General features: G+C 40.9%; 1 protein-coding gene across 3 annotated transcripts in view; it reads right to left on the bottom strand.

Annotated features, from left to right (window-relative positions):
• nfat5b (nuclear factor of activated T cells 5b) overlaps positions 1-20,739 on the bottom strand; it is a 60,509-nt gene extending 39,770 nt beyond the window's left edge. Inside the window, exon 1 of one of the 3 annotated variants that reach the window (XM_014126660.2) lies at positions 20,404-20,739. In XM_014126660.2, coding sequence (XP_013982135.2) covers positions 20,404-20,476 — 73 coding nt within the window. In that variant the 5' untranslated portion in view covers positions 20,477-20,739. Of the gene's footprint in view, positions 1-2,350; positions 2,478-20,403 lie in introns of those variants that run through there. The other 2 variants (XM_045689143.1, XM_014126662.2) reach the window with 2 other exon arrangements.
• Positions 20,740-21,486: the final 747 nt, after the last annotated feature.

The following is a 21,486-nucleotide window of genomic DNA, read 5'->3' as shown; positions in this document are numbered from 1 at the left end:
CAGCAGGTTTTTAAGGATCAAAGAGACTGCTTCATGGTTTCATTTTTGTCATGGAAAAAGTATCGCAATACTGGTATAGTCCCGACCCTACTATTTATCCAGGATCATATGAAGGAGAAAACTGCATCTCTTCCCAAGTGAATGATTGATGAACAATGGTTAGCGGTTGAGGCTCTAACAGTACCAGCCATGTTGACATATGAGAACTATGAAAGACTCCAAACCATTTACCCAGCAGCCCATGAAATTCACAGTCAAACGTCAGCTCTGTAGAGCATTGAGAAACAGTGACCCCTCTCCTACCATCCATCTATAAATCCCAGGAGAGTTATTAGTAACATGCTTAAAAATAGCCTGCGGCGTCACAAGCCTCCAAATTTGGAACCTTTGTGGATTTGCTCTTGATTTTGCTACGAGCGCATGTTGACTCTGCTGATAAGAATGTTGGAATAAGCTGATAAAATATTTGGCATTAACAATTTATGTTAGGAAGGGTTGTTCTGGCCTTGAGGCTCCCCCTTCATGGGGTTTGGGGAGGGAGGTAATTGATGCATTTAGAAAAAATAAAAAAATAAAATTGCCAAACCTGAAAAAACATCACTACTTATTACTGAGCAGAGCAATATGAAGGACTGCAGCAACAGCAGTCAGAACAACCTAAATAAAACCAACTGTGTATTTACCAATTTGTATAATTTAACCCATGATGAGATAGGCTTGCTGTAATCATTGACCACAATCCTGATTGAATTCTTCAGTTGGACCACTATGGTGCCGCATGGATGGCTGTGTGTGGTTGTAGCGGTCTTTGCCCTGGCTAGTGCTGCATGGCAGTGCTAATTTGTCCTTCAGTCTCACCTCGCCCAGCCATACTAAGACCACACCTACAGTATATTAATCACCTAAGAGGATTTGGCACAAAATCTAATTAAGGCTTTAGAATGTCTGCTGATTAATTAGAAATAACCATGGGAGAATGAGGCTATTATCAGAGCAATGGTACAAGCCAACAGCATTCTCACGTAGGTGTTCCTTTTGTCCAGGTGGGAAAAGGCAGTGTTGAGTGCAATAGAGTTTGTATCATCTGTGGATCTGTTTGAGCAATATGCAAATTAAGTGGGTCTAGGTTTTCATGTGAGCCATGACCAGCCTTTCAAAGCACTTCATGGCTACGGATGTGAGTGCTACGGGTCTGTAGTCATTTAGGCAAGTTACCTTCGTGTTCTTGGGCACAGGGACTATGGTGGTCTGCTTGAAATATGTTGGTATTACCGACTCAGTCAGGGACATGTTGAAAAAGTCAGTGAAGACACTAGCCAGTTGGTCAGCACATGCCCGGAGCACCCGTCCTGGTAATTCGTCTGGCCCTGCGGCCTTGTGAATGTTGACCTGTTTAAAGGTCTTACTCACATCGGCTACGGAGAGCGTGATCACACAGTCGTCCAGAACAGCAGATGCTCTGGGGTATGTACATACAGTCACTGTGGGGACGACGTCATCAATGCACTTATTGATGAACACTAATGACTAATGCGGTGTACTCCTCAATGCCATCGGAGGAATCCCAGAACATATTCCAGTCTGTGCTAGCAAAACAATCCTGTAGCTTAGCATCTGCGTCATCTGACCACTTCTTTATTGACGCTGTCACTGGTGCTTCCTGCTTTAGTTTTTCCTTGTAAGCAGGAATCAGGAGGATGGAATTATGGTCAGATTTGCCAAATGGGGGGCGAGGGAGAGCTTTGTATGCGTCTCTGTGTGTGGTGTAAAGGTGGTCTAGAGTTTTTTTCCCCTCTGGTTGCACATTTAACATGCTGATAGAAATTAGGTATGACTGATTTCAGTTTTCCTGTATTAAAGTCCCTGGCCACTAGGAGTGCCGCCTCTGGGTGGGCGTTTTCCTGTTTGCTTATTTCCTTATACAGCTGACTGAGCGTGGTCTTAGTGCCAGCATCCGTCTGTGGTGGTAAATAAACAGCCACGAAAAATATAGATGAAAACTCTTTCGGCAAATAGTGTGGTCTACAGCTTATCATGAGATACTCTACTTCAGGTGAGCAAAATCTAGAGACTTCCTTAGATTTTGTGAACCAGCTGTTTACAAATATACACAGAACGCAGCCCCTCGTCTTACCGGGAGTGTGCTGTTCTATCTAGCCGGTGCAGCGTATATCCCGCCAGCTGAATGTTATCCATGTCGTCATTCAGCCACGATTTGGTGAAACATAAGATATTACAGTTTTTGATGTCCTGTTGGTAGGATATTCGTGATCGTACCTCGTCTAATTTATTGTCCAATGATTGTACGTTGGCAAGTAATAATGACGGTAAAGGCAGATTTCCCACTCACCGTCAACAGATCCTTACAAGGCACCCAGTCCTGTGTCCCCTATACCTGCGTCTCTTTCTCCTGCCAATGACGGGGATATTGGCCTTGTCGGGTGTCTGAAGTACATCCTGTGCGTCCTGCTTGTTGAAGAAAAAAAATCTTTGTCTAATCCGAGCTGAGTGATCGCTGTCCAAATATCCAGAAGCAATTTTTTGCCGTAAGATACGGTGGCAGAAACATTATGTACAAAATAAGTTACAAATAACGCGAAAAAACCCACATAATAGCACAATTGATTAGGCGCCTGTAAAACGGCTGCCATCTCTTCACTTTAAGATACATAATTTAGTTCAGCAGAGTTGTTCTGTAGCCAAGGCTATATTGGAGGGGATTCAAAACTATGAGGGAAAATGAATGCTGTTCCAGATAAGTTTCGAGAAAGGTAGTAGCCCAATGTTTTGCAACAGATTGATTCAACAGAATACAATGCTATCAAGCAGATGCTGACAGAGGCCCTGAGATTTTATTTTTACCTTTATTTAACCAGGTAAGCTAGTTGAGAACAAGTTCTCATTTACAACTGCGACCTGGCCAAGATACAGCAAAGCAGTGCGACAGAAACAACAAAACAGAGTTACACATGGGATAAACAAGCGTACAGTCAGTAACACAATAGAAAAAAAAGAAAATCTATATACAGTGTGTGCAAATGGCATGAGGTGGTATGGCAATAAATTGGCCATAGTAGCAAAGTAATTACAATTTAGCAGATTAACACTGGAGTGATAAATGAGCAGATGATGGTGTGTAAATAGAAATACTGGTGTGCAAACGAGCAGCAAAGTAAAATAAAAACAATATGGGGATGAGGTAGGTAGACTGGGTGGGCTATTTACAGATGGACTATGTACAGCTGCAGCAATCAGTTAGCTGCTCAGACACCTGATGTTTAAAGTTAGTGAGGGAAATGTAAGTCTCCAGCTTCAGCGATTTTTGCAATTCGTTCCAGTCACTGGCAGCAGAAAACTGGAAGGAAAGGCGGCCAAAGGAGGTGTTGGCTATGGGGATGACCAGTGAGATATACCTGCTGGAGGGCGTGCTACGAGTGGGTGTTGTTATCATGACCAGTGAGCTAAGGCAGAGCTTTACCTAGCATAGACTTATAGATGACTTGGAGCCAGTGGGTCTGGCGACGAATATGTAGCGAGGGCCAGCCGACTAGAGCATACAGGTCGCAGTGGTGGGTGGTATAAGGCGCTTTGGAAACAAAACGGATGGCACTGTGATAGACTGCATCCAATTTGCAGAGTAGAGTATTGGAAGCTATTTTGTAGATGACATCGCCGAAGTCGAGGATTGGTAGGATAGTCAGTTTTACTAGGGTAAGTTTAGCGTGAAGGAGGCTTTGTTGTGAAATAGAAAGCCAATTCTAGATTTGATTTTGGATTGGAGATGTTTTATATGAGTCTGGAAGGAGAGTTTACAGTCTAGCCAGACACCTAGGTATTTGTAGTTCTCCACATATTCTAGGCTAGAACCGTCCAGAGTAGTGATGCTAGTCGGGCGGGCAGGTGCGGGCAGCGAACGGTTGAAAGATAAAATGTAATCAGTCCTATCTCTAACCAGAACAGGTTCCATCTGGTTCAGAGCTTGGCAGTGGGGCACAGTCATACCTGATGATGACGTCTGGTTTTCCCACTCACCAAAACCCTTCTAACATTTCATAATTTATCAGGCTGTGACTAAGAGGCAGTTCAACTGAGGTAAAGTGATAACTAACTACCTTCAGTGAAAGTGAACCTTATTATGCTCCCAATTCCAAGTTATTGAGACTTAAGACGGGTAGCTAAGCTACTTGCATAAACCTTTTTTTTTTTACGACAGGATGTTAGGGGGGGGGAAATAGGACAATGTCACTCCAAATGTGCCATTCTTTCTGCCCACACCTCCCTGGGAACTAACAGGTGACAGGAAAAAGGAATGAAAACACAGGAAATTGAGATTGCACAACCGTAATGGTGCGCTGGAATGTTTGTCAATTTATACCCCCCTTGAAGTCACAGTGTAGCCAAAGCCCTTGACATACCTCGTGTATAATAATCTATCGTTGGGCAAGCTCTCTGACACAGAGCACGTGTGGGTGTGGCAATTGCAGGAGTAGAGAGAGAGGTAGAAGAGGAGAGAGGGAGGGAGAGAGAAAGCGTTAACAAGAATCACAAATCAGGAACAGGACTTTAAATAGCAAGGGGTTATCTGAAAACTACCACAAGATGAAAAGGCTTATGGGCTTTGGTTAAGATTGATGAACAATGCTCATTAGTGGTGGATCCAAGTGGGGCAGACATGTCATAAAGTCCACATAAGGAGCCATGCTCTTTGAGGAGGGACTAGCAGAGCTGTAAGCCTACACTGAAACCTGACCTTGTCTTCTCATCTGCCAATGGAAAAAAAATCTCCTGGCAGCTATGATTTAGCCCTCTAAATATTTAACATCTTTGTTGACATAAAAAAAAGTGTGCATTTCGCTCTGGGTAGAAACATCAGAGGGATCAGAGCTCGGAGACGCTTTTGGGTTTTCACAGAAAGGTGTCACAAATCAGTCTCCTACGAGGGAGAGGCACAGCGAGAGCAGAGGGCGCCACAGCCAAACTCCCAGCCTATCCCGTCTCTCACTGGTACAGCACCTGTGGCCAGAGAGAATTTAATAAACCACTAACCTCAGACATCCAGAACTAAAACCTTGCGTAATTGCGTCAGATGCTCGATTAGGTTATGGGGGGGAGGGGAGGGGGGGGGCATGTTTGAAAAATTACTAATGATAATAAGAAAATTCTCCACCACTCTAAACATAAACTCTCAGACAGTTTTGTGGCAAGTCTACAGGCCAAATATCTCTTCCCTTCTGAAATTTTAAAGATGTGAGGACCTGCTAAATCCTGATTTGCCCAAACGACCAGTGATGAAAAATCTGTGTACCTGTAAGCTCCTCGTAAAGGCCCCTGCATACTAGGTTTGGTTTGCTCCTAGCAGAACTTGGCTAGGCAAAGTGAACGTCTGTGCCTCGCATGATCCCTTAAAAAGACCTTCGCTTGAAAAACGAGAAAAAAGCAGCAATATTATTGTTTGTCCCTCTTGAGATGCTGTAGCAACAACATACCCAGTAACACTTCTTCAAAAGAATTAATTGAAGATAAATCAAGAAATCTGTAATTCATTTGGACGTTTTCGCAAAGGAGGTCTTAGTTGTGCAATTTCACATCTAACTGGAGTATTTAAGTTAAAAAAAAATTGCATGAAAATGAGTTGCCTCTCATTCAATGACAACAAACACTACTGAAAAACCCTGTCCCTAGTTCCCACTCCTACTAGGAGTAGTACTGTTGACCAATCACTGACGAAGGGGAGCAGACTTCGGCTACTGAACTTCGACTTGCCTCAAGAAAAATGTTTGTGCGCGTGAACAGATTAAAAAATCCCTGCCAAACACCAAAACTAACAAAAACTTGACAGAATTTTGTCATAATATATTCACAAAATGTTTCGATTGGGAAGCATGCAACAGGCTTCAGTCGTCGCATCATACACTCTGTCGACACTTATGTTACGTGCAACTGTCGACAAGAGATTTATGAAATACTAACGTGAGAATTAGTCTACCACCGGAGTTCAAATGTGGGCACAGGATCTGTCTCTGAGACAAAAGCCAAGGGACAGTGTTGAGACTGGGCATTTGTATCGCCCAATTTAAGGCCCTATTTGGTCAAAGACTATGCTGTTAAGTGCATAGGCCTACATGTATTTCTTTATAGTTACTGGCAGTAGCAGAAATGAAATAGTGCCAAGTTCTGATTTCCAAAGATAAGCTACAACTGGGGAACGTGCAGATCATTTGGCACAAGATTATGATCACTGTATTTGTCGATTGTACAGAAGGTCTAACTGAAATGTGACTTCTGCTTTATACCAACCCCACCAAAAGACACACACAAGTTGGAGAGGTTGGAGCAGGGGTTGCCACACTGGGCGCCCGTGGAGCAGTTGTTGTGGGGGGGTAACTGCCTTGCTCAAGGGGACAACGGCAGGCAATGGCATCTAGGATACCAGCAACCCTGCAATTGCCTGGCTCACTTTCAGACAAATTTTTCCCCCTTCAGACCCGGGATTCAAAACTGGAAACCCAGTTTGAAGCTGGCTCGCCTCTCTAACTGTTAGATGCCCGATGTGTCATTCTTCCTGCACGATTGTGTCATTCTTGAATTGTCCCCAACAGACAACTGATCTGGGAATCCTTTCAGTAGCTCCTAAAACAGGGTTTCTGAATTACTAGCCCTATGTAATCAATTAAAGTCACGAGACCACAGTCTTGATGTTCACTAAATCACAAATGGCATTTAACAGTACTGATAAAAGCCATGTTTTTAAACTCAATGTGGTGAGGCACTTCATTCACAGCAGTGACTTATTGTATCAATACAAACCATGCAACAACAGGGACTGGTGTGTCGATCATTATGTGATACTGATGTTTTGAGAAAGGTCGGCATTAACCAACTGGCCTTGTTGTATTGCCAACCTCTTGTCATGCTTTATAGAGATTGTAGCCCTGCAACTATTGTGGCTTTTGCTCTACATATTTTCTCACGCTCATCTGAACTAGTATTCCCTTGCCAAATTATGATCAGGGTGCCTATGACACTGGATACATTGTTCTGCAGTCATTTTAAACAAAAGAAGAACATATGAAAAAAGAACATTGATTAATGAAAGCCTCGTAACATAATACCGTCAGAAATCCGTCAATTTGATACGAGAACAAGAGGGATGATAACCACTGCAAGGTGAAATAACAAGTGTTGATGTTACTATCAGTGACTGTTGCTATGGGTGCTAGGAGGTTAAACCGCTCATGCATAGAATGGTTAGAGCCTAAACAAGGTCACAGTAAACACTGGAAGAGGTAATGTTTTGACCTGAGGCCTATTACTCCTCTTTACTGAGGTTTGGTTAGTGTTAACCATTAACCCCTGAGAGTTTCTAAAAGGAAGTTATGGGGGAAGCAGTGTCGTTACTAGGCATAAGTGGCCGCTTAGGGCCCCACGGCCGCTAGGGGGCCCCCAAACAAAAAGGAAGGATGTATTCCTCGTCATGTCAGATACTGACAGCCAGGCAATAAGCCCATGTCAACTAACAGTTTAGATTGCTAGGTAAATTAGTCTAGCCAGCTAATCTAAACCTTGTAGTAATCATGAATTAGTGACTGGGCACTCAAGGCATGTGCTCAGGGCCCTGACTTCTAGGGGGCCACCATTGATTTTGATATTCACTCTCACTCAGATATCATATGAACATGGAATCGGTCATGGCAAAATGTGTAGGAACTGCACAAAAACTGCTTTAAACAACTATTTTGTCTCTCAACCTCATGGAAAAATGACTAGAATCGCATGAAATTAGATTTCAAAGTGAAAAATGTTCTCTCTGCCCCATGGATTTCATTTTAGAAATGCAGAACATTTGCTTTAAAACTACAACATTTTCTAACGCCCCATGGCTAAATGTGTAAAATTGCTTGACATTAACTTTAAAGCTACAATTTTCTCTCTCCACCTCCAAGAGGGGGGGACTAAAATATGTTTCAAGGTGGCGGAGCCCCCCAAACAAATATCGCTTAGGGCCCCCAAAAAGCTAGAAACAGCCCTGCTGTCCAGTTTGCGTCATAAAATGGATTTAAGATCCATCAGTGCAGCCTTAGTGTTCAGCCTGGTTTGAAGTAGGCTAGCGTGTTGAGGGGGAGTGGGCTGTGTGATCAAATTTAATTTCTCAAAACAAGTCTGCTCACTTTTTTTGCATACACCGCTCTAATAACTCAGCTAGCTTTGACAGCTCTTGTTCATTGACAACATTGTACGCTAAGAGCATAAGAAGCATTTAAGAACGTGTTAAACATGTTGGCCCAAGACATATTTTGAAAAAAAGTAGGCTTTTGGTCAACCTATCATCTACCAGAAATCGTGCTGTTTTCACATACAGATGAAGGATTTTAATTTGATCACTCTTTTGTTGCTTAGAATTTCAGCCTTGCAGGAAATGCAGATTGTGATTTACAGAAATTCACTGAAAACCTGCACTAACACACAGTTATATTAACAGTATTCCACGATTCATGTAACATTTTGACCAGCTAACCACCAAGCTAACCGCCAAGCAAGCAACATTATGGACTAAATGATCAAATCCTGTTGCTGCAGGACTAGTTTTCTGCGTCAATACAGGTCAAAGTAAGATCCTACACCTGTAACTGTCATCTGTATTGGCCCTTTGAACCAAGTGAAAGAACTACCACTCTCAGCCATGTCAACACAGCGGACGTGATGCTGACCCATTTCCTTCCATGTTGGTGTTGACATACAGCTTTCAATATCCAGACAAGCACACCAGCAATGAGCTACTCAGAAATAACCAAGCATTTTTGTAACCACTGGATGGATTCACAACAAAGAGTGACCCAGACCCACAGAAAACCAAGACTAGGGACTAAGCTATAGTTTGTCATTGAACATTCCTTTTACCTGAAGTACACAGCAATTTACATGACCATGACTCTTAATAGTTCTGAATTAAGCTTATCCTGGAGAAGAAAATGGACTGAAAAATAACAGCCATATTTCAAAATGTCCAGACCACACTGTAATTTAACTCTCCTACAGTCAGAGTCCTAAAGTAGGCCCATCTCTGCCTATAGCAAATGAAAAAATACCAAAAGTCTTTGGATACAAAACAATCCATTCATTGATAGTCTCATTCACGTCGGCATAGTTGATATACAGTACTAAACCATTTAGCCTAGTTTATGACAATGTTCCTAAAGCAGTAGCCTACACCTAAAGAGACTAAATCATATGATGGTTCTTGGAAACCAAATCCAGCGGATTTATCTGCGTGTAACTAGACATTGAGACAAGCATCCACTTTGGCAGAAATATACTGTTACCTTACACTTGCACTTAACTAACCCACTGTGGATCCTCATAGCCTAACTCACTGACACGGATGGCCCTGTAACAGTCCTCTGTGGCCCTTGTACTTAATGTATAGCCCCCCAGCTGGCATACTCTTATTATACGCTGCATGACATATAATACCCAGCATGACTTATTATAACCTGGTCTCTGGCAAAATGATGTTTGAGAGGAAAACACCTTCTGTATGTCTTGAAACAAAACGAGAGAAACAAATTAACTTTCGAGCCTCTCAATATCATGAATAAAAACACAAGCAACCATCCAGTGAACAAGGAGATTATTTCATAAGGACATGTCTGAGAAAACATAACCTAGGCCATAATTCTGCACATAATCAGAAGGATTTAGGGCATATTTCAAAAGTGTGCCTGGGTAGTAGTGTGAAACTGACACTATCAACTGCTGCGATTAGGCTAAATTAAATTGTTTGGAGCAGAAAAAGAGTGGGATAGCTGATTTATTTTAGATTCCGGCCTCTCTCTAAACCCATGATAATCCCAAAGGTTAAAAAGAGAGATCACCAATCCATCCTTTCTCTGTGTATGCCATGCCTGCAGACTTGAGGTAGAATTGCAAGCACAGGAGTGTGGGACTGAATGTTTGTTCATCGGTTTTAAAAAGAGAGATTGGTATTGCAGTCTCATTGTTCCAATCATAAAGTCAAACATTTCAAATTATTATCAAGAATCTAATCAAAAACTGGCTTCATTTGTTGTCCCTCTGAGGTCTTTGATCTTTTATCATCATAAATATATTAGCATTCAAGGCAATCAAATATTTTTAAGCGCATGCCACCAAGTTTGTTTAACATAGCAGAGTCAATATTAATTGAGGGCAAGCTCAGGTTTACACACAAAGCAGCCCGCTCCCCTTGTGATGGTTAATGATTGATCCTATGGGCTCTGGTGGGCCAGCTTAGAGACATAGAGGGCCTCCGCCAAAGGGAGATCTGTGGTCCAGGGTAGGACAAAGATACCAATACTAATGGAAAGCATCACTGTGTAATACAGTCATTAAGACAGGGACCAGTCTCTCTAGGTCAGCGCTCTTAAGCTTACCAAAACCACAGGGCTTGTAAGTTGGGCCAACCAGTTAACTTAACAGTGAAGTAAGTGTTCAGGAGTAAAGGTTTCATTGTGTGGCTGGCCATTTCAAATATCTTGCCTTGTAATCTACCAATTCCATTTTACTTCTAATGGTAGTTATACCTTCTCCAAAAATGCCTGTCACATTGCAAAATGGTCACAATTCTACAACTTGACAAGGCACGCTAGTGATTTTGCTAGGTAGAATTTGCTAGCACTAGCTGCTGTACCTGTGCCAAACCTCCAGTATTTTTCATCCTATAACTTGTTCTCAATCTTCTTAAGAAAAATATTGAGCCAACATGTTTTCAACACTTGTATTATCATGACTGATCAAAACTAATTTTCTCATGCTCTCTTCAGCAGACATATAGTGAGCAATGTTTGGAACATCAAAACACAACACATAGAATCTTGATCATCTCAATAGAAATCGTATTGGCACTAAGTATCGTGATATCATATTGTGAGGTCCGTGGCAATTGACAGCCCGAAGACAAGCGAAGTATGCTCTTATCCTATAGTTTCAAATATTCTTACGTCTATGGAACTGCACCTGGATCACATTACAAAACCCAACTGAGATGTATTAAATGCAACCTAACCCCTCACTGCCCCTACATATACATATAGACTATGCGAATTATGACTAAAAACAGATGTAATAGGAGAGATGTACTAGAAATAGAAGTGTTTCACCTCTAGCGCATTCTGTTTTCAGGACAGCAGAGACAAGGCCATATGCTTGGCTCCATCTCCACAGCAGTGTTTGCAGTGTAGTGCAATTCACTGCATCATTAAAGAACGTGCTCCCAGAGGCCCGGCAGGGAAACACCACAATATGATCCATAAATGATAGAAAATAAAAAGTACAGTATGACGACACAACCTCACGCAGCCATGAGGTAAACAGCTGCCTGCTCCAACTTCCATGTAAGCTGTAAATGTTTCATGTTTTGATTAAACTTCAGCTGCAGACTATGGAACGCCGTTTGGGTCTTTCTGTGTCAAAAAAGATACACGCCAAATAACACTATTTAACACGCTAAATAAGCTTTTAATTTGACACGTCAAATAACACAATTCTATTATAGAATGTTGTGAGTGCTGAATTTGCACGTGCAAGCCAGGCGCCACCATGACTATAAGTAGCACTGTCAAAGCTGTACAAAAAAAGTATGCAAACAAGCACACCGGCCACAAACGATGTGTTTACAATACCGCTTTAGTAATAAGGCATTATTTGCTCGACCGCTACTTCTGGGGTAGCTAGCTAGCTTTAGCTTGGTACCTAGCTAGCACCAATACAACCAGCCTGAAAACAATGACCAGTAGAAACTGCAGTTATTTTCATTATTCCTAGCAATGTTTTAGGAATCCTTGTAAGTATTAGCTAGGTAGCCACTTGTTGTTCGCCTATTTAAATTTAACTTCAGTTCATGAAAATAAATAGCTAGCCAACTACTTAACCCTGTTGCCCAAAGCTAATGTTATAAGCAGCCAGCTAGTTTCATCTGGCCAGTGAGGCTTGACCTGAACGGGCTGTGTTGTGAAGCTAGCCACAGTAAGGATTAGGCACAATAGTGGAATATCAGTTTGCCTTCAAAATAAAAGTACCTCTTTCAAAGTGAAGCAGAAGGTTACAATTGTTGGAATCATGCCAGATTTAAACTAGATAATGATAAACAAGGTTGGAATGTGAAGCGATGAAACGGGGTATCAGTCTACTCGGTGTCACCCACAGAAAATAACTGTTAAGTGTTTACGCAAATATTAGTGTTGTAGCTCTTACCACAGGACTGTGACTGTGTGATATCACCTCCCCAGTCAGCCTATTGTGTGTATTGACATTCATATTGCACTGTACAGTTTTACCTAAGGATTGGGATCAATGAAATGAGGTATCAGTCTACTCAATAATATACTCAACACCCTCCTCAGAGTTATCTGACTCCAAAACATCAACACAGTATTGTTTTTCCTCAGGAATAATGTTTAATGCACATAGTAGGTTGACAAGAAATGTGGCTCAATTCAGTTTTTTCAGAGTCCCACAATAAGAGCTACAACGCTAATGTTCTCTGGGTGTCACTGAGTAGACTGATACCTATGGATTGTGGATCAATGACATGGGGGTAAGGCTGTACAGTGAAATAAGAATGCCCCCAATGCGATTCTAAAGGCTAATACATCCAGTGTGATTTCAACAGATTAACAAATTGTCTTTTGTTAATTTTATATAACATTCCAACCTCGTTTATTATGATCTATACAATTATGGCATAATTACACTATTTGTATTCATATGCATCACTGTCAATGACATACTTTTAATTTAAAGGCTAACCACAAAGTCCACTAGTGTGGTTAATCCTTATTGTGGCTAGCTTCACATAGATGGGTCGACCACCATTAATCAAATAAGAACTGTTTTATAAATTAGGGTTATTTTAGATGATGACACTTAACTATATAGTTAGCTAGCTAACCATAGATACTGAAACAGATGTCATTTTGCTATGTTTTGGGGGAAGAACATTGTTTGCATCCATCAGCTAGCTAGCTTTTTGTATGACCAGCACTATAGGTGCGCGAGACAACTTCACCAGCATCAGAACATGCGTATCGATGAATCATTGTGACATGAAATACGAGTGATAGTGTAATCAATGTGTAATAACTACGTAGAAAAATGTATGAACGCGTTAAATTATTATGTGACGTGCAGTCATATTCAGGTCCTGATTGATCAACAAGCTTATTTGACATGTATCTTTTTTGACACGCAAAGACCCAAACGGCGTTCCATAGTTTTATACCAGTCACATAACATTGTAATAGATGTTACCTACCTACAAGGATGTAGGTGTTTGACAATTGATGTAATAAATGACCACTTATAGCCTAAAAATTAGGTTAAGAGAGTCAACAGAACGTTTGACGGTCATTGTACTCTGTCCTGCCTATGTAAATCTTATCATCATCTTCTTTATCATCCCAGTGTTTCCCCTATATTAATTTAGCTGCAATTTTTTCTTTTCTTCCTGTGTATATGTATATATATATATATATATATATATATATATATATTTCTGTCAAGACGTGCTTTAAAAAAGATAGACTTTCAGTCATTGAGCCAACGACTATGGGAACAGGTAGCATGTCATTGCGCTAATAGTAGCAATGTACCCCCCCCCACACAAACACACACACACACCCATGCCACCACTGCTGAAAACAATCCTAGGGAAAACAATGATCATCCTCTGCCTCTTATCTTGATGGATGGTTCAGAAATCATAGTTGAGGATTGGAGATGCTGAGATTAGTCATACAAGTGGTTTCAGTGTCAATGGGGACATATCATGTTCTAGTCCAGTGGTTCCCAAACTTTTTATAGTCCCGTACCCCTTCAAACATTCAACCTCCAGCTGCGTACCCCCTCTAGCACCAGGGTCAGCGCACTCAAATGTTGTTTTTTGCCACCATTGTAAGCCTGCCACACACAAACTATACAATAAATTTATTAAACATAAGAATGAGTGTGAGTTTTGTCACAACCCGACTCGTGGGAAGTGACAAAGAGCTCTTCTAGGACCAGTGCACAAATAATAATCATCAATAATTTTGCTCTTTATTTAATCATCTTACATATAAAACCTTATTTGTTAATCGAAAATTGTGAATAACTCACAACAGGTTAATGAGAAGGGTGTGATTGAAAGGATGCACATAACTCTGCAATGTTGGGTTGTATTGGAGAGAGTCTCAGTCTTAAATCCTTTTCCACACACAGTCTGTGCCTCGATTTAGTTTTCAGGCTAGGGAGGGCCGAGAATCCACTCTCACATAGGTACGTGGTTGCAAAGGGCATCAGTGTCTTAACAGTGCAATTTGCAAAACCAGAAATCTGGCAGTGGCTTCTGATTAAATAAAAGTTTCACAGAACCGCTTGTTGCAATTTCGATGAGGCTCTCTTGTTCAGATATCTGTAAGTGGACTGGAGGCAGGGCATGAAAGTGACAACGAATCCACTTTTTTGTGTCATCCGTTTAGGGAAAGTACCTGCATAATTGTGCACCCAACTCACTCAGGTGCTCAGCTATATCACATTTGACATTGTCTGTAAGCTATAGTTCATTTGCACAACAAAAAAAAAATCATACAATGATGGAACGACCTGTGTTTTGTCCTTGTTAATGCAGACAGAGAAGAGCTCCAACTTCTTCATCATAGCCTCAATTTTGTCCCGCACATTGAATATAGTTGCAGAGAGTCCCTGTAATCTTAGATTCAGATCATTCAGGTGAGAAAAAACATCACCCAGATAGGCCAGTCGTGTGAGAAACTCGTCATCATGCAAGCGGTCAGACATGTGAAAATTATGGTCAGTAAAGAAAACTTTAAGCTCGTCTCTCAATTAAAAAAAAACATGTCAATACCTTGCCCCTTGATAACCAGCACACTTCTGTATGTTGTAAAAGCGTTACATGGTCTCTGCCCATATCATTGCTAAGCACAGAAAATGGATGAGATTTCAGGGGCCTTGCTTTAACAAAGTTAACCATTTTCACTGTAGTGTCCAAAATGTCATTCAAGCTGTCAGGCATTCCCTTGGCAGCAAGAGCCTCTTGGTGGATGCTGTAGTGTACCCAAGTGGCGTCGGGAGCAACTGTTACCACTCCACTATGTCTCCCTGTCAAGGCTTTTGCGCCATCAGTACTGATACCAACATGAGCAGCAGCTACTTTTGGCTACATACGGACCGTTAGTGGAATTCCCGCGAGAGATTAACGGTTAATGTGATTGGATGTTAATTATTTGACTAGGCTACCTGCATTTGACATTGTGTTGTTATTTCGCTGAACACTAGATGGTTTCATTTTATTTTTGGCAGTGAAATGAGGCTACTCAGACGAGAAAAGAACCTCACCCAAATGTATAGCCCCGTTGGAAAATATAAATGGACTGTTTGAAAATGTGAAGAAAAAAAACATGTAAAAATAAAAAACATTTTTTATAAATATATTTTAAATGCGATTCACATTTTCATTTGGCGTACCCCCGACGACATTGAACGTGTCCCAATTTGGGAATACCTGTTCTAGTCCATCAAAATGACACATGACATTATGTTATGTCAATGCTTGTAAAACTTAGTAAACGATGAGTAAAAACAGACACTGGAAACCCAGTGTCTGATTTAAATTTGAGCGTTTTCAACCTCTCAAAATGTTTACAGGGCAGCAATTGAGGAAGCTCTCTGTCCCTCAAATTCTCTACTTTCCCTTCTTATTACAGAAGTGGATAAACGTCCTCTAAGCCCACACAAAATCTTTCGGATTATGATGATGTAAGGAGCCTGCCAGTCTAGAGAATCATACATGCCCGGTCACTCATTCCACCCTTAAAAGTAGTGACACAGAAAAATAGATAGCCCTGTGAGCCCACTGTAAAGATATCCATCTGTAGCTCCTCAAGAAGCAGACATTCAGTGAAGAAACTAGGCCTAGCCGAATCATTTTCATATTCTGACATGGGGCAGTCCATTACAGCCGCAAGTCAGGCCAACTCAAGTTAACCCATTTATGAGCAAGTTCCTGACATCAGTCAAGAGGATGATTGAGTCATTTCTTCACTCTGCTGGCTTTAAAGCCACACTAATTAAGGGTGGCTCATTGACACCCTCTGGGCTTCACTCTGCCACCTCTTCAACACTGCTAGGACTATGACATTTAGGCTATCCTCAGCAAATTTGAGCCACAGAAACAATCTGATCGTTTGTGCAGAGATTACTCTGGGCATGCAGCCTCTGTGTGGTCACTGCCAGCAGCCAGCCAGGTAGAGGATTAACAGCACGGTCAGACAGAAAGTCAACACAGCCCTTTATACTTTAGGTTAGCCAGATTATTGTGAATTCAGTTGAAAAACAGAGTCAAAGTCTTATGGATACCTTCCGCAAACCACAAACATACCAAAGACACCAGAAAAATATACCCACTGTTTTTCTCCCTTTTCAGTTGAAGGAACATGCAGTTTAAGTTATACAGTATTTGTCTTGGAAAGTAGGCAATGAAGACTGAAGAGTCCTCTAAAATGCTAAGGAACTCAGGATTCAGGTGCAACACTACACAAGCAGAGTCCCTACTTGCCCAACATTGTGACTGAAGTTTAACACTCACATGCACCCTCGGGACTGACTGGATGAAAATTCCTGATAACTGTATGGTAATTTCAGGTTTGATGAAAATAGCAGGATAAAAGTTGAATTTCTCTCAGACTAAATTGCAGAGATTACTGGGGTCCTGTACTTGGAACCAAAGAAGCATGTATATTTACAAACAGAATATACAGTTGAAGTCGGAAGTTTACATACACATTGGTTGGAGTCATTAAAACTCGTTTTTCAACCACTCCACAAATTTCTTGTTAACAAACTATAGTTTTGGCAAGTCGGTTAGGACATCTACTTTGTACATGACACAAGTCATTTTTCCAACAAGTGTTTACAGACAGATTATTTCACTTATAATTCACTGTATCACAATTCCATTGGGTCAGAAGTTTACATACACTAAGTTGACTGTGCCTTTAAACAGCTTGGAAAATTCCAGAAAATTATGTCATAGCTTTAGAAGCTTCTGATAGGCTAATTGACATCATTTGAGTCAATTGGAGGTGTACCTGTGGATGTATTTCAAGGCCTACCTTCAAACTCAGTCCCTCTTTGCTTGACATCATGGGAAAATCTAAATAAATCAGCCAAGACCTCAGAAACAAAATTGCAGACCTCCACAAGTCTGGGTCATCCTTGGGAGCAATTTCCAAACGCCTGAAGGTACCACATTCATCTGTAGAAACAATAGTACGCAAGTATTGGGACCACGCAGCCGTCATACCACTCAGGAAGGAGACGCGTTCTGTCTCCTAGAGATGAACGTACTTTGGTGCGAAATGTGCAATACAAATCCCAGAACAACAGCAAAGGACCTTGTGAAGATGCTGGAGGAAACAGGTACAAAAGTATCTTTATCCACAGTAAAACGAGTCCCATATCGACATAACCTGAAAGGCCGCTCAGCAAGGAAGAAACCACTGCTCCAAAACCGACATAAAAAAGCCAGACTACGGTTTGCAACTGCACATGGGGACAAAGATTGTGCTTTTTGGAGAAATGTCCTCTGGTCTGATGAAACAAAAATAGAACTGTTTGGCCATAATGACCAGCGTTATGTTTGGAGGAAAAAGGAGGAGGCCTGCAAGCCGAAGAACACCATCCCAACCGTGAAGCACGGGGTGGCAGCATCACGTTGTGGGGGTGCTTTGCTGCAGGAGGGACTGGTGCACTTCACAAAATAGATGGCATCATGTGGGAGGAAAATTATGTGGATATATTGACGCAACATCTGAAGACATCAATCAGGAAGTTAAAGCTTGGTCACAACTGGGTCATCCAAATGGACAATGACCCCAAGCATACTTCCAAAGTTGTGGCAAAATGGCTAAAGGACAACAAAGTCAAGGTATTGGAGTGGCCATCACAAAGCCCTGACCTCAATTCTACAGAAAATTTGTGGGCACAACTGAAAAAGCGTGTGCGAGCAAGGAGGCCTACAAACCTGACTCAGTTACATCAGCTCTGTCAGGAGGAATGGGCCAAAATTCAACCACTTATTGTTGGAAGCTTATGGAAGGCTACACGAAATGTTCGACCCAAGTTAAACAATTTAAAGGCAATGCTACCAAATACTAATTGAGTATGTACACTTCTGAACCGCTGGGAATGTGATGAAAGAAATAAAAGCTTAAATAAATAATTCTCTCTACTATTATTCTAACTTTTCACATTCTTAAAATAATGTGGTGATCCTAACTGACCTAAGGCAGGCAATTTTTACTAGGATTAAATGTCAGGAATTGTGAAAAACTGAGTTGAAATGTATTTGGCTAAGGTATATGTAAACTTCCGACTTCAACTGTATATCTCTGCAGCACTCAGGAAATTAAAAACATGTTTTCAGGAATGGGTTACAAAAAAGTTCTGACTTTAATAAAGACTACACTTTCTACTTTGTAGGGGATTTGAGGGAGTAAAAAAGAGACATAGGCTAGCCTAAGACCACTGGCTGTTTGAGATGTATTAAGATGTACGATGAACTTTCACTGTGAAATTGGACATGTTTAATATCGTTGTTTGTCAAAGGGCTTATAGATATGTTGTTGAAGTGCTGTATTGAGACATATTGCGAAACCATATGAAGAGAGATTTGGAGGATGAATCAGTGTACCTGGCCCTGAGTATTGCCAACATAACATCATACCCTTGGAAAAACAAAAGCTGCTCTGAAACAGTTGTCAATTTGCCACACAAATAGCACATGACCTTTAAGCAACTACAGTGTGAGATACATCTGTGATACTTAAAGACATATCAAATTCTACACTTTCACATTTGACTGTGCAGCGACCCACTCCTCTCAGTGACTACTCTTTGCTGCAGATCTCAAGCAACCCCAGTTCAGCTCGGCTGTTGCATCAGTCAAGAGGACTGACATGCTGCTGCAGAGACACCCCTAACTGTTCAGCCAACCAGTGCACTCCCCCTTGGTTGTTGTTCAGTGGGACTAGGCCATGGTGAATATAATCTATTTAGACCCAAAACTACAGCATTAAATAGGGCCTAGGCCTATATTGTACTCTAGTATCTGCCTCTTTTTTTAAGTCACCATCTGAGTGATGACTGTGTTTGTTTAAATATTAAATATTGAAATTACTGCTGGCACAGTGTTGGTAAACACTTCCACAGAATGCATTAATGGCTTTCAACATAGGGTATCAACCCTTTTTGTGTTGTGATATCAAAGAGGTAGCCTTTATCCTCTCACACTCATGATAGCACTACAAATATGTGTAGGGTATGGGACCATAAACACAAATTACTTTAATATCATTACATGTAAATAAACAATATTAAATCATTTGTGTAGTCATTTACCAGCTGAACAAATAGCCTAGTTGACTTATGACAAACAACAGTAACATGTTGACATTGCATCAAGGTAAGCAGCTTTTGGTCCATTATCAGATGTGTATCATATAAAGCTACATTGAATGGTATACAAATCTAATACTTTCTTACATTCATAAGACTAGCATATTATTAAGAGGAAACTTTCTATTTTCTTTTATAATCTACACATGGGTCTAATACATAACAGATCACTTGGCCAATGCCTACTAATACTTTCTAGACAGTAGGAATACAAAAAAATTAGGCTAGATCTGCTATGCCTGCCAAAAAAGGTCCTCACCTTTGTAAGGAGGATAAATAATAAACTGGGTCAAAAGGGTAAATGTATCATGTGGCATTGTGTATGAAATGTACAGGATTTTAGGCAAAGTATTTCCTTTTTTATATTGCATAGTCGTCGAAAATACATATAGGAAACAAACAGGATTAAACTAGCTTTAGTGTTAAAGCAAATACTCTAATGAAAATAAAACCAGATTTACGCGTGACGTTGCACTGATGATGCTTTCAAGACAACTGGGAACTTGGAAAAAAACAGGTCAAATCATGACGTCAGTGATCTTCAGGTCGGAAAGACGGCGCTCTCGGAAGATGCCTGAGTTTCTTATTTGGAATTCCAGGATGGATGACCATTCAAACCAATTTTTCCGAGTTCCCAGTGGATTTGAATGCACTGAAGTCGGCGATTTCCGATTTCCTAGTTATTCTGAACGCGGCATCGGCTATAGATCTACTGTTTAGATGCAATGCTAAAGGGACGTAGAGGGATGCGGAACGCTGGCGTTCACCCCGACCGGGGGCGGCCAAATAAACCAGGACAGCGCTTTCACAACACACATGTACGAGAGTAACAACAGCGTATATCAACGAAAAGAACTAAAACAACACAGACAAGAAAAAAATGAGTCTCAGTTTAACATAAAATAGATGTATTACCTTTGGAATATAGGGATTTGGGGGAATTCAGGTCGAGATCCGCGCTGAGTAGGGATATAAAATCAGAGGGCATCGTAATGCCTCTGAAGAGGAGGGGAAATCGGACGCCCTCAGATATGAACGTCGCTGAGCTAGCAAGCTAGAAATAAATATTTCTCTGACACTGAATTAATGGGAAATAAATATACTGATAACAAACAAAACGCTATTTGACATATAGGCTACGTATATCTTAAACCAGTCGTTATTAGCCTGTGTAACACGCTTCTTTCTGCCTCCTTTACGTTCGTGTTTGTCAAATGTGTTCAGTTCGTCTATTTTCTGTACAGCCCCGCCCCCCCATGACGCAAACTCGTCAGCTAAGATAAGACAGTCGCCACTGGACAATAATCTGTCACATGATTGTAGGCCTACAACTAGTCTTATATTTGCATAATTGAAAGTGTAACAGCACTAGGCCTACTCAAATAATAAAGGAAAGTCTATCGATAATTGTCATTCTTGCATTTGGTGATCTCCCCCTAATGTCAGTGTAGTTATATGATAATGCACAAGCAAATGGTCATGATGAGATTGGTCACAGCTTTTCTTTCTTTCTGGCACAGTGGCTATAAGTCATGCAGGTGCATCCACTCATCACTTTGGCCATTTCTGACGTGTTATGTCATATATGTGATATTATATGAGTAAACAAAGACTGTGGCACTGCAACTCCAACAACTTTCAAAAGTAACAACACAGCTGTTGGCCGTTGAGGTATGCATTATACTTGCAAAAGGATTTGCAGCTTGTCACCTGTGCTAGTTTATCACACATCAAAGTCCTCAACCTTTTTCCACAGAACCCCTTCTTGGATATTAGAGTATAATGAAAGGATCATGGTTCTATGATATGCATCTCATAAAGCCAAACTATCAGCAGAAATAAGAGGATTTTGATTCAGTGTGAGATACTATTTGATAAAGGTTTGAAGGTTTCTATTGATTTGACAGTTACATGTTTTCACTTATGCCACCTGTTGAAGTATGATAACTACCAGTTTAAATAGATATACAGACTTTTAAAAAAAGCACTTATAAAACA

The sequence above is a fragment of the Salmo salar genome, chromosome ssa11, assembly GCF_905237065.1.
Source record: "Salmo salar chromosome ssa11, Ssal_v3.1, whole genome shotgun sequence".
Taxonomy (NCBI): Eukaryota; Metazoa; Chordata; class Actinopteri; order Salmoniformes; family Salmonidae; genus Salmo; species Salmo salar.
Note: the sequence above shows the minus strand (reverse complement) of the source record. Positions and strands in the feature narration are given on the sequence as shown.